This window comes from Drosophila guanche, unplaced genomic scaffold, assembly GCF_900245975.1.
Source record: "Drosophila guanche unplaced genomic scaffold, DGUA_6, whole genome shotgun sequence".
Taxonomy (NCBI): Eukaryota; Metazoa; Arthropoda; class Insecta; order Diptera; family Drosophilidae; genus Drosophila; species Drosophila guanche.
The window spans coordinates 10,733,416-10,746,749 of NW_022995744.1; the positions used below are offsets into that span (position 1 = coordinate 10,733,416).

The 13,334-nt window shown below is 45.1% G+C and overlaps 3 protein-coding genes across 3 annotated transcripts; 1 reads left to right on the forward strand and 2 right to left on the reverse strand.

Moving 5' to 3' along the window:
- Window positions 1–223: 223 nt before the first annotated feature.
- Window positions 224–4,275, reverse strand: LOC117579211 (E3 ubiquitin-protein ligase Bre1). Its single transcript, XM_034264980.1, has 4 exons — window positions 4,151–4,275; window positions 2,772–3,924; window positions 1,809–2,710; window positions 224–1,746 (listed from the first exon to the last, which is right to left on the reverse strand). Exons 2-4 carry the CDS (start codon window positions 3,915–3,917, stop codon window positions 648–650), a joined length of 3,147 nt encoding a protein of 1,048 aa, XP_034120871.1. The 5' UTR covers window positions 3,918–3,924; window positions 4,151–4,275; the 3' UTR covers window positions 224–647.
- A 2,725-nt stretch (window positions 4,276–7,000) lies between these two features.
- Window positions 7,001–8,458, forward strand: LOC117579249. The gene is made up of 2 exons (XM_034265035.1): window positions 7,001–7,143; window positions 7,578–8,458. The coding sequence occupies exons 1-2, from the start codon at window positions 7,111–7,113 to the stop codon at window positions 8,325–8,327; spliced, it is 783 nt and encodes a 260-aa protein (XP_034120926.1). The 5' UTR covers window positions 7,001–7,110; the 3' UTR covers window positions 8,328–8,458.
- Window positions 8,459–10,006: 1,548 nt separating this feature from the next.
- Window positions 10,007–13,082, reverse strand: LOC117579247. Its single transcript, XM_034265034.1, has 4 exons — window positions 12,757–13,082; window positions 11,788–12,650; window positions 11,558–11,727; window positions 10,007–11,491 (listed from the first exon to the last, which is right to left on the reverse strand). Exons 2-4 carry the CDS (start codon window positions 12,205–12,207, stop codon window positions 10,525–10,527), a joined length of 1,557 nt encoding a protein of 518 aa, XP_034120925.1. The 5' UTR covers window positions 12,208–12,650; window positions 12,757–13,082; the 3' UTR covers window positions 10,007–10,524.
- Window positions 13,083–13,334: the final 252 nt, after the last annotated feature.

Below are 13,334 nucleotides of genomic sequence, written 5' to 3' on the forward strand. Positions count from 1 at the left end.
AAATATACCGTAAAAATACTCTAATCTTAAATCATATTCCTCGATTTTGATTTTCTACTTGATATTATTAGCTTGCAAAGAGTTTTCACACTAAAACAATAGTTTAATCCGATTGGAGAATCAATTCTGCATATTTTAAATACTCCTTTTTGTTGGATTGTACACCTTATGACCTTATATTCTCCCTGACATCAGCGGTTTATACAAAATGAAATTTATTAACTTTAGCATCTAAAAGTAAAGTTTTTAGCCATTTATTAGAGTTCGTACATTTAGTTTCAAATTAAATCATTTAAAAATAGTTTGATTTACAAAAACTAGAAGCTACATAAAAAAAGCCGCGACGAAAGTCTCGCGGAACTCATAGTGAGATGCTTGGCGCCATATGAACAAATTCAAATAAGTGCCCACAGTGGGAATCGCGGGGGTTATTCGGAGGCTACTTAAACGAAAGATTAGTACATACATACATACATACATAGATTAGATACTCGTATTATATGCTCATAATGGATAATTCGGCATGAATGTCTCTCTCTCTGTCTCTGAATGCAGTGTGTGTGTGTGTGTGGTTGAGTGTTGCTGTGAATAAAACATGCCGAAACGTACCTAATTACCTTTAACGGGGGGTCTGGTCTATCGCTTATTTACTGCAGATATAACCTATGATAATCGTTGGCGCCGAAGGCGCAGTTGCATTTGGGACACTTTCTCTGCCTTGTCTCGTACCGCGTGCGCAGGCAGTCGTAGCAGAAGACATGGAAACACTTTGACAAGACTGCATCCTTTCGCTTCACCTTGCACGATGGACACGTGAGCGTCTCCTTGTACTCGCGAATCTCCTCGATCATCACCTCGTCGATGGTTGTGCCAGACATTTCCATCTTCTTCATGCGCTCTGCCTTGCGCTTGAACTGTGCCAGCTCCTCATGTAGCCTTTTCGTCTTGTACGCCTCCGCCTCCAGGGAGCTCGTCTTTTCAGCCACCACCTGCTGCGCCTCCTTCATCTGTGCGTGGTACTTCTCCAGATGGAGCTTCAAGTCGGCCGCCGATTGGGCCGACTCGATGGCCTTGCGCTTGTGCATCTCCATGGCCTGTTGCCGCAGCATCAGCTCCTTCTCCATCGAGGCCACTGTCGCCTGCAGACTGCGCTCCTTCTCCTCCAACTTGCGCAGAACTACGTGCATGGCTTCGATTTGACTCGTTGCCGTGGCCATCTGGTCCTCCAGCACTGTCTTCTCTTCCCTCAGCAGCTTGTGCAGCTGATTGGCCTTAATCCGCTCCGACATGAGCTTGAAATTGGCATCGTCCTTCTCGCGGAGCTGCTGAATAAGCCTCGAGTTCTGCTCCTGCATGTCCTCGAAAGCCTGTCCCGTCACTTCCATCTCATTCAGCAGCGCCTCTTCCTCGTGTGAGCCCACAAACGGCCGGGTATAGTTACCTGCAGGGCCAGGGGCGCCTCCCCACGAATTCTCCGAGGGTTTGTGGTTGGCCATTTGCTTCTGAAGTTCGTACTTTTGTTCCTCGAGCTGCTTGATTTTCCGCAGCGCCTCCTCGTCGGCGAGCTTCTTCCGTTCTTCCCGCTTGCTTTCCTGCAGCTTTTTGAGCTGTTGCCGCAGCTCCTCGATCTCCGAGCGGAGCTTCTTTTCAGTTGCCATCAGTTGTACCTTGTCGCGTTGATCCTTCGAGACGCCCTTGTACATGTCCAGCAGCAGTTTCATCTCCTTCTGATCATTCAGCGCTTTCCTGTAAAACAAAACCAAACCAATAAATGCGAGACTGCAATCCTCAGATGGAATAAAACATACTTAAGCTGGGCCTTGAGATCGCGTACCGTTTCGCTTTCCACGGTCTTGACATCCTTGGCCTTTACCCCATCCTTGGAATCCTTTTCGGTTTTGATGGCGTTTCCTGAACCAGCATTTGAGGCTGCTGTCGTGGAGTTCTGCTGCCCAGGCGAATCCTTCTTCTCTGCCGCTGCGGTCTCTGCTGCGCTCAGCTTTTCCTGTTTAATACCATCCTTTACATCCTTGCCAGTTGCATCGTCATCAATTTCATCATCGGCCGTGGAAGGGTTCTCCTCTTTGATGTTGGCTATGTTGTTGTCGCTCCCGACATTGGTATTATTTGTCTGTCCAGAGGAGGATGAGTGATTCGCATTTTCCTCCTTGACATTCGCCGCAGATTCCTGCTTGATCTCCTCGCCTGCAGCATTTGTTGCTGCTTGCAGCTTGTTGCCCTCCAGCTTGGCCAGTGCCTCGTCCAGCTCCTTCCGCATCTTGACAATTTCCGTGGACGTGTCCTTGTACTTTCGCTTATACCGCTGCACCTCGCCCTTAAGCTGGCCATTGTGATTCTGCAGCGAGGTGATGAGATGCCTCATTTCGCGATTGATGGGCGCCGTCTGCTCGTTGGCAGCCATATTCTGCTCGAATTCAATGCGCAGCACTTCGTACTCCTTGCGTATTGCGGCTAGGACATCCTCCATTTGGATCATATCGCTGCGCACCTTCTTCTGGGCAATCAGCTCCTCGCTCTCCATCACCTCGATCTGGTGGAGATGTTGATTTTTGCTAGTCTGCAACAGGTTCCGCGTCTCGTCAAGCATCGTTTTAATCTGCATGGATTCGTTGTACAGAACAGAGAACTGAGATTGCAGACACTTGTACTCTGTGGTCTCCACAATCACCGACTCGGGAAGTTGCCGTATCTAACAAAAGCGAGAACAGAGTAAATAAAGAAGCGTATAAGTGTTTACGAGATATACTTACATCCATCTTGAGTTTCTCCACTTCTTTGAGGGTCTCCCGATGCGTTGCATGCAGCTTGTCCAGCTCCTGCAATCGATTGTTGGCCAATTCCCGATGCTCTTCTAGTTCCTTTTGCAAATCCTCCAGCAGCTGGCTGTTGACACTGGTCGTAGTAGTGGCGGAGCCCGTGCTGGGGGTCTTGGTGCTGTTGCTACTTTTGTTGGGATCCCCGTAGATCTGGTGGTAGGCCTTTAGCTTCTCAATGGCCTCAGCCAGATGGTTCTCGAGCTTGTCGTTGCGGCAATGGATCTTCTCCAAGTCATATTGAAGCTCGTCAATTTGGTTCTTGAGCTCGGCATTTTCCGTCTCCTTGGCGGTTAGGGCATCCTGGTACTCCTTCATCTTCAGCGACATTGTGTGGAATTTCTCGTGCAGCGACGTGTTCAGATTCTGCAGGCTGCGGTTCTCGGTCATGATCTCAATGTGCGTCTTCTTTAACGTCTCCTCAAGCGCCTGGACTCGAAGTGTAGCCGCTTCCGCCTCGCCACTGGACTTTTGCTCTTCATCTCCACCACCAGTTCCCGTTGCCCCGGACCCTGTTGCACCAGGCAGGCTGTCGCCTCTCAATACATGAGTTATCTTCTCATTACGCTGCATTAACCTATCAATAACCTGTACGATCTTGGCTACTGCTCGCTTCGACACCTGGACGCGGTTGGCCAGCTTCTCGTCCAGCTCCTCCTTGTCCCAGGTAGAGAGTTGCGTCAGAAACGACGTGGTCACCTCGTTCTCATTCTTGTTCTCCAGCTCATCGGCCGTCTCTGCATCGAATCGCTGCAGCAGGACTCTGATGTCCTCGTTCAGTTGATTCCAATACCGATTTACCACGTTCAGCACGGCATCGTCTTGCGTCTGCCGCTTCTCCAGCTGCTCAATGCGGTGTCTCAGCTCGGCCTCGGTGCGCATCCGCTGCTCGATGCGCTGGGCAAGCTTCTTGTTTTGGAACTCAAGCACCTTAATGTCCATCTCCTCGAGAGTGGAAACCGGCCCAATGAGGTGCGGCTCGAAATGCACCTTCTTAATGGGTGGCTGCCCAGCCGCTGCCGCCGCCACCAAGCAGCTGCTACCGCTGCCGCCAGTAGCATCGTCAGCGCTGCGTTTCGACATCCTGTAACTGCAATTAAATCATAACAAAAATGCATTTGAAAACAGAAAGCGCACTTCGGATTATTGATTTTGTGCAGAAGCGGCAAGTGGCACTCGCAGCTACGGCCGCAATTTTCGTGGCTGTACTCCATTTTTTATCGTGTGGTGGCGCTGGTGTCGCCGAACAGAGCCAGCGTATAACGCCCCCAAAGAAGTAAATATTGAGATAAACTTATGTTGTAGGAGTTACTTACCTTAGTCTCAGGTTTTTACACGTTTAACTTAACATTTATTAGGCATTTCTATTGAATTTCTACGTTTTATCTGGCTTCTTCAACATTTCGCGGATCAGGGTGACCGCGGAGGCATCGATCAAATATACCGCATGCCCTCAAAAATATACCGGAATATACCTTTGCATTTCCCAAATATACCTGATATTCTGATTAATATGACCAGGTAGTTAGAACTTCCAGCACTAAAACAATAATTTAATCCAATTGATGAATCTTATCTCCAAAATATTGGCTACTTTTTATGAATTATTATTATTGGATTTTCTACGAATTAAAGGGCCAACCTAATGAGGTCAAAAAAGTATAAACGTAACGTGGGAATGGAATGTTACGTCATGTGACCGCTTGTTGCTTGTCAACCGGTAAAAATACAATACATGAAACATTTCATTTGGATAGCTTTACAAAAGAGACTGACTAGGTTTATCATTGATTGCTGCCAGAGATTTCAAACATTTACTCGATTCAATATGATTTTCCTCATTCCGTGACCATGTAGATAGTGATTAAAGTTTGTGTCACTCGTCGCTAACATGTGAATATCGATACTATTGTCATGTGACCAATCGCCACTGCTTGCTTTTAATTCGAATTTTTCCCGCGTAGCTTCTTGAGCCAACCAACTAAACAATGATGCTGGATCTTTTTTTGAAGTTATCAATTCAATGACAATAGCCGGCATGTGGTTATACGTGTATCTCTTTCCTTTCGAGAATATTCCACTTGTACTAGTGCCACTTTAATGGTGTTTTTAATTAAACATATATTTTAAAATAAGGAATTGACAGTATCTAGCTTGATTAAACCATGGAAACTTCCGTGGAAGTATTAAAAATTTAATAATTATTTTACACATTTCCCACAGCACAGTGCCCATTATTTATTCAACTCAATTAAACGTTGCATGCTTTATAACGTCAGTATAAAGAACAACAATATATTATATATAACAAATAAAATAAATTGTAAGATGGTGGAGCCCAAAAACCTGATTTTTTGTTGGAAATTAGGTCTTGGTTTTTATTTAGACTTTTGCATCACCAACGACTTAGTCAGCGACTAAGAACAAAATAACAACATCGAAAAGTGAATCAAGTAATTTTCCAAATAACAAGATGCCACACAACTTAGCTTGTTTATTTGCTTGTTAAGCGGTTTCCCATTCCATTAAATTCCCGAAATTGCCAGAATAACAAAATAAATAAGTTAAGTAACAAAATAGCAAAAATGTTAAGAAGTTAGACGTCAGTGGGTTATGTTGTTGCTTAGAATATTTGGTTAACCCGTTGGTGAATCATAAATAACCCAGAACCCTTGTTTTTTCTAAAGATTTTGTGATAGAACCCCGAAAGTCTCAGGTTTGGCTCACCTTTGTCTGGCAAAAAACCAAAAAACTGTGCTAAAAATAGCCAAAAGACCCAAATCATTGAGAAATTGATGACTGCTACCGATGAGCATGATGCTACTACGGAAGGTGATGTGGCAATTGCTGGGCTTTCAGACTAGCCTGTTGCATTAGTCGCAGTTCAAAGATGTCCGATTTCTGTGTTGGGCCCAGCCTGGAACGTGAAATGTACTTATTATTTAAATAGCTAAATCATTTTGTAATCGAGAAACTGCGCAGTTTTCACTGCGCCCTTGAATGCCACGGTCACGGCCCTTGTAAGCCCACTAACAAGCGCCTTTCAATCGTTCTGCCATCACGATACGATTCTACAGCAAAGCGAAACGATCCGAAAAATCTTCGCAAAGAGGTTGAGAGGCTCTAATTACACTTTAGCTGAGCTTATTGTACTGACATTTGATAGCGTTTCAGGTCTGAGTGATGTGATTACCATCGTGCATCCTATATCTAATTATGCACAAGTGAGGCGGACATCAAGAGGTTGGCGCATGTCTAAACAGAAAACTTCCGCCGATCTACAGGAAACCCAAAGCTGTAAATTTTGCATGAATTAAAAGTAAAAAGTGATTGAGGCGCTCAAAGATGCTTAATTGTAAATAAATCACAGCCCGGCAACAGAAATAATGGTAGAAATATTCCAAGAGTCGACTATGCAGTATCCTGTTATGGAAATATATTTCCTGTATTTCACTATTCAAGAGTTTGGGACATGTTTTTTAAGTGGATTTATGCCTTTTGCGACATTCCAAGATGACAAAAGGTGGCACGAAAGTTAAGGAAATTCTGCAAGTTATGGGAACTATCTATTCCAGCTGTATCATTGTACAAATATTTGCTTAAGCCACAAGCACTCATTGTCTAATACACCTCAAGCACGCATGGATGAGGATTTTAAGTGTTTCCATAAAACGATCTTTGAGATACTCGAAACTGACAGTCAACGAGCGTACAGAATGCCACTCAGCGTACAGTACACTCGAGGCGGTCCCCTGAAAGGGCTGCGGCAAATGGGAATAGAAACAAAAGATGGGTAGTCCATAGAACTACAAATATTAGATAACTAATTGAGCATACCGCAAACATATTGTATTGTGCAAAATTAATGATGTTTTCGTTGCTTTGCTGTACGAGTCGTATCTGTGTGAGCTTTGTGTCTGTGTGTGAGTGTGAGAAGTGCGAATTTGAGCGACGGACGTTGATAATGAACTTCAAATTGTTGTTATTGGCGATCCGACGACCGCTGCTTCTGTCGCTGAGTAAGAAACCGGACAGGTGATGCTGGTCTCGGCACACCACACACTCAGGCACATCTTCATTCAAATATCGTAACGTTGGGATTTATTTTATGCAAAGCGCAAAACAAATCCGAGTTGAAAGTTAGTATATAAGCAGTGCCTTGGGTTACTCGGATATTAGTAGCGCGCCAACTGCAGAACGACACAAACGATACCTGGATATATTGTATCTAAGCCGAATAATATTTTGATATTTAAATCACACAAACACACACACAATGAAGTGCTTCATTTTGGCTGCCCTGTTGCTGGTTAGTAACCGAGAGAGACTGGAGAATTTGCATAATTAAGATAAAATTTACGACGCGCGATTAAAAGATCTCTGCTGAATGGAAATGGAATCTGTATCTATTTCTATTCAATTAAAATCCGGGTTGTGACTCCATAAATGTCAACCGCATGTGTGTCTTCGCGAATGTCAGTGCAAATATTAGTTATACAATGTGCAAAAAAACAAATGAACTTAAAGTTACAGAGACAAGTATTTAATCAGTTACTAAAGCAAAGAAATGACATCATCGCTGGAGATGATACTCTGATACTCGCTTATAAAGAATCGGGCAGTGTGTCATAAAGCCCCCCTTGAACTTGTATAATATAAGCCAGCCATCTATCATGTTTGGCCATAGTTTTTGGACTTGTTTGATTCACACTTAATACAACTAAACCTTAAATATTCTTTCAGGCCACCGCCGCCAGTGCCGAGAACATCTTTAAGATAAACATCACGCCCGAGGAGGCACAACAGTTTCTGAACAGCGCCCAGTTGCGTGGCATCGGGGACATCGAGTATGCCCCAAAGACTGGCGAGAATCCCCTGCCCGAGGCCAGGAATGAGCAGGGACAGTTCGTTTACATGGGACGTGTGATCGAGCATCCCGAGGATTATGTGGAGGAGCACTACGACGCCCATCAGTACCACGGACAGGATGGTCTGGGGCAGTTTGCGTACGGCTACAAAGACTGGAACCAGGGCAAGAACGAGAAGCGTGACGAGACCGGCAAAGTGACCGGATCCTACAAGTATGTCCAGCCCCATGGCCGTGACTTCATTGCCACGTACTACGCCGACAAGTCTGGTTTCCATGTTGAGGACAATCGTCCCGCGCATCTGAAGCTACCAGCCACCAAGACCCCAGCCGTTCTCAAGGCCGAGGAGGAGCACTTCAGGCTCTGGGGAGAGCTGGCCGCCGCCGCTGGTCACAATCCTGATCCTTATGCCGCCGAGTACCAGCAGGAGGGTAGCTACCAGCCCTCAGAGGCCGAGACCCGCGAATACGTGCACGAGGAGCCCGCCTACGTGCCCGGCCCCGAGGAGACTGGCGAGCCCAAAGGATTCTTCTATGCCTTCGACTACAATGTGCCACTGCTGCGCAACAAGGAGGAGCGCGCCGAATTGGAGCGCCTTCGGGCCATCAACAACAAGGATGAGTAGGTCCTTTGGGGACCGCCTTGTACAGGAAGTTGTGTAGGAAGTAGCAGCATTCATCAGCATATCTCAGATATCAACCAATATTTATTACCTCCTTTGAAATAAATCGCAAATTAAACTACACTTTTGTCAAATACGATCTTTTATTATTACATACATATACATATAAAAATGTGTGGGGGTTGGTTGTCACTCCTTGCTCGTTTTGCAGGTGTTTTATCCTCTACTTGGGGAATTTACTTTTGTTGTTGTAGAAGTTATTGTGTTAACCAACATTTTACACGCACTGCAGCTATACGCCCCATAATTTTTTTTGCATTTCGTTTCGTTTCATTTTGCCGCTTTTCAAGTAAAATTATTGCTTTTTTTTTTACTTAGACTAAGTTTTAATTTGTAATTATAGTGTGATGTTGTGGTGTTCTGTTTGCTGCAATGGTCATGCCATGATTCTATACTAATTTTACACGAGCATTTCTCATTTACAACCAGTTAAAAACTAGCATATACTTTAGGGTTCGTTCTCCATCATCTGCCAACCATCTTCAGAGGACTCCCGCGGAAGTCAGTAAGCAAACACTAGGCTCTAATTAAAATACCAATTGAAAGCAATCGATTTTGATTAGTTCTCATACAATTTTACTGTATGGCACCTTAACGAACAAAAAATACAAGATTTTAAAGTTGAACAACAAAACCCAAGTGGAGAATAATGTTTCCTACTGAAGATTCCTCGTTTGAGTTGTTTTTTCTAGCAAACAAAATTATATTTTATTCGGTATACATGGTGTAGTATTTCTTTCAATAAAATTGTTCGATGTGGAAACAAAATTTGATTTTCGATTGGATCACAATTGAAATTTCATTAATTTATGGGAAATGTTGGTTTTTGTGGTTTCATATACAAAAACACTCATTGCTTTTTGCATATAAATATGTACGTGTATATATTTTTATATGGCAGCATTGTTCAGTCCGATATTTGCAGTTGAAACATTTACTTTTTTCCTTTCACTTGAATTTACTGAATATTTTATTCGAATTTTTGTTTTCAGATGATGATGGGCCGAATGAATGGCTTCCTTTGAAGTTGAGGGATTCGTTTTTATGTTTTTGTTGAGTGGTTAGATACAAACAAACAAACAAAATAAAGCTAAATAGTTAAAGGAGAGAGCATGCAGGAGAAAACTTAAACAAGATAAAGAAAGTCATAAGTAGCACAGAACCAAAAAAAATAAAAGATTAACTTTAACAAAAGTTATGTAAAACCTATTAGCGACTCTGCGGATTGGTATACTTCTGTGTTCGGGTATACACTGTAAGGTACATAAGTTAGTTGTTTCTCATTGAGCCAGCAGCAGCGCTTAAGCCTCCACAGGTCGTAGATCGTACGTAGGTCGCAGGATGTGTACTCCCCCCTCAACTTCAAGGCGCGGAGATCAAAGAGGATTTGTAATACTTTCGAATTGGATTTGACAATGGGAATGGGGGAATGGGTTTAGCACATAGATAGATATACCTTTTAGTCTAAGATGTAATCGGAGGTGGCGGAGTGAGTGCGATTGATATTCGTTTTGGCGCATTAGTTACATTTGACGATTGATGCCATGGCAGCAATCCCTAAGTGTTAAATACATTGATTCTTTGTTCTTAATGTTCTTTCTTTTGTTGTATTTGTATTTGTTGGGGTTTTAGGACTCTATCGCTCTCTCTATCTCTCTCTGTGGGGACATCTTGTATATAAGGCAAACATCTGTATATCGAACTATATAAATACGTTTATCATTTCTCAGTTAAATGCCGATTCTGGGGAAGATTCTGCTAGTGTATGTCATCGTCTATGTATGTCTATGAGCATGGGGAGCATGGCACAACTGTTCTACGAGTAGTTCTGGTTCTTTTTCGAGTCTGCGGCTGGATTTTGTATCCAAAAATTGACCGATTCAACGTGTATAAGTGGGTTGTATATATATAAACGTATTCTGTATATATAAATCTTGTATATGCTACACGACTCTAACCCTACGTGCTACAACAGTGACTCCTACAGACCCTGACCCTCTCTCTCTCCAGAAGCTACGATCCCTACTCTGTGGAGCCACCACTATGCTAGTGAGTGCCTGGGCTTGGGTGTCCCTCCCTCCTATTCCACGCCAACTTACCTACAAAATGTTGAGTATAAATCATCTGCACCCCTCCCCTCCTACTTGGCCGCGGTAGCTGCTGTGGCGCTGGCCGATGACACTTTTAGCTTGATGAACATATTTGTGTCGTTGTTGCTGCCGTTCAGATCAAGCTTCTGCACCTCGCACTCCAGATTGTTGATGCAGTTCTTCTCGTACTGCGTGGTGCCATTGTCCGATGAGGCGGCAGCCTTCTCGCCAGCCGCCTGCTCGCTGGGAGCCACCTTCTTCTCTTTGCTCTTCTTGAGGGCATTCAGGAGGGTCTTCTCTTTGCTCTTGCCCTCCTTGTGACTGCTGTCCTTGTCCTTGTGCTTGTTGTTCTTGAAGCGCGGGAAGATACAGCCGTTGGGCAGGAAGCCTCCAAGTTTCTCCTTCTTGGCTGGTGCAGCTGCTACGGGTGTGGGTGTGGGTGCGACCGTAGTCGGTGGCGTGGCAGCTGGCATGTGCGTTGAAGCGCTTGTTGTGGGAGTGCCGGCTCCATTGGTAGCCACGGGTGTGGCGTTCTTAAGCTCTGGTTCGGTCTCCGCCGCCTGTTGACTGTCCATGCCGGTCGTTGAGCCATTCGTATTGGCCCCTGAGCTGCCTCCAGCATCCGTTTGATCCACACAGGCATCCTCAATCGTTGGCAGCGACTCCACATGCTGCTGCTGTTCCGTCTGCTCGCTGGCCACTTTGTTATCCAGCTGCTGTGCAAACACTGCCAAAGTGATGCCATTGGCACTGATATTTCCATGCTCTGCCATCAGCGGCTCACCAATGTGAGCTGGTGGAGAGTTGGCTTCGTTTACGCCGGCGCCAGCACTTGCAGCTCGTGCCGCATCTGGCGATTTGGGAAACATTTGCTGTGTGGTGATGTTCTGGTAGTGCTGCTGCTGTCGCTGCTGGAGCATTTGCTCCTCCCGCTCGCGGTCCCGCTGGGCCTGCACGGCATTCCAGACATCTTTCAACTCGCCAGAAATGTCCCGATCTTTGAGTATGACAGCGTTTCTAGGGTACGAAAAGATTGAAACATTAGTTTGCACTTTGCAAACGCGTAGATAGGTTAGACGGCACCTGACTAGTTTCACGCCGGGATTCATAGCCTCCACAAAGTCGCACATTAGCTCAACCATTGCGCGTCGCTCCTCTGGATCTTTGCTGTGGCGTCCAGAGTCCTTGAGGACCTCTGGATTGGCCATCACAGCAAAGACAATGGGCGGGCTACGCGGGCTGCCAGGCGGCACCTAAAATTGAAAGAATATTCAGTCTACAAAGAAGAACTTGATGCTAGAATGTTAACTCACGCGCATGCCTCCATATAGGGGTATGGGATCACTGGGCTCCTGCGGTATCACAATACGCGTCCAGCTAAGGACGTTGATGAACAGCTCCTCGCCCGTCTCAGTGGTTGTGCGGATGCACATGTGCGGCTGCGGCGGGTTTTTAAAATGGCGATAGGCTCGTGAATGACGATAGCTGTGCGGCGGTGGCGAGTTCTGCATCAGGCTCAGGCCCAGGCCGGCCAGTCCGTTGTCCCCCTCCTGTTGCTGTTGCATCTGGGCGTGTAGCTGAAGCTGCTGGTCAATATCCACATTCTCTTTGTAGTTGTTTGTGGTGCTTAAAGTCTCCGCGTTGGCAGTGTGTGTTTGCTCGCTGTGGGATTGCTGCTGCTCTGGCTGCTGTTCCTTTGCGGCAGCTTCCGCCTCAAGTTCCGCCGCTGACATAATTACCAATTTGCCGGTTGGCGACAGTCCTTACTTTTTGCTTGCTCCTTTGCTCCTTTTCTATGCCCGCTCTCGTTTCCGATCCGAATTCGCCGCGCGACGAATTCACCCCGTAGTGTTTTTCGTCCTCTTTGTTCTTCGCACCAGCAGCCTCTGGCTCCCGTCCGTCCCACCCACCAAATAGCCCCTACCACATTGCGTAGTGTCTAACTTGTGACCTTTTGCGCAATTAATGGATGTCTGCAAGCATATTAACCTTTTGCGGCTAATGCCGTCCTGCGACACTAATATCCTCCAACGGACGGAAAAAACCAACAGAAATTCGAGTCTATCTGGCACGCACACACACACATGCACTCAAACACACACAGGAAATCGGACAGAGGTAAACACCCTTCTTCACTGCGCACCCCGCACACGTACAAGTGGGAGTTGGTTGTCGTCTGGGCCACCGCGGTCGGGGGAGAAAATAAGATGAGAAGAGAACATGAAAATGGAAAAGTTCAAAGCGACGGCAACTTGCTGTTGCATTTTCAATGCTGCACTTACACATTTCACCAGTTTTCATTTATAATAAGGATTTTCCCTTGCACCAGCCACTCGCACACAAATGCAAACACAGGCACACCGTTGCATATATACATATACACACATACAAGATGCGTTTCTGCTGCGTTCCGTTCCTGTCTCGACTCACATATTTTCCATCGACATGAAAAAAAATGCACCGAGCAAAGAACTCACTGTGTGTTTGGCCGCGCTGAGCTGATTTTTATATTTAGCTTTTTATAAGCTTTTCATGGCTGGCAAGACGGGGGAAAACAGCCGACTTTTCCGAAAACGTTCAACATAAACAAAAAACGACAACGTCAACCAGTGGGACCCCGGATTTATTCATCAAATATACCACACGACCCTCAAAAATAAACCAATATATACCTGCATATTTTCCAAATAATAAATCGTATCATAAATAATTTTTAACCATTTTGATATTATGTATATTTAACTTTATCAGCTAGAAACATGAATATTTTGTAGGAAATGAATTTATTTGTTTTTGTATGTAAAGAGGAATATTTTTGCATCCCAAGAGAAGAATTTATGAACAGATTCCGGCTGAGTGG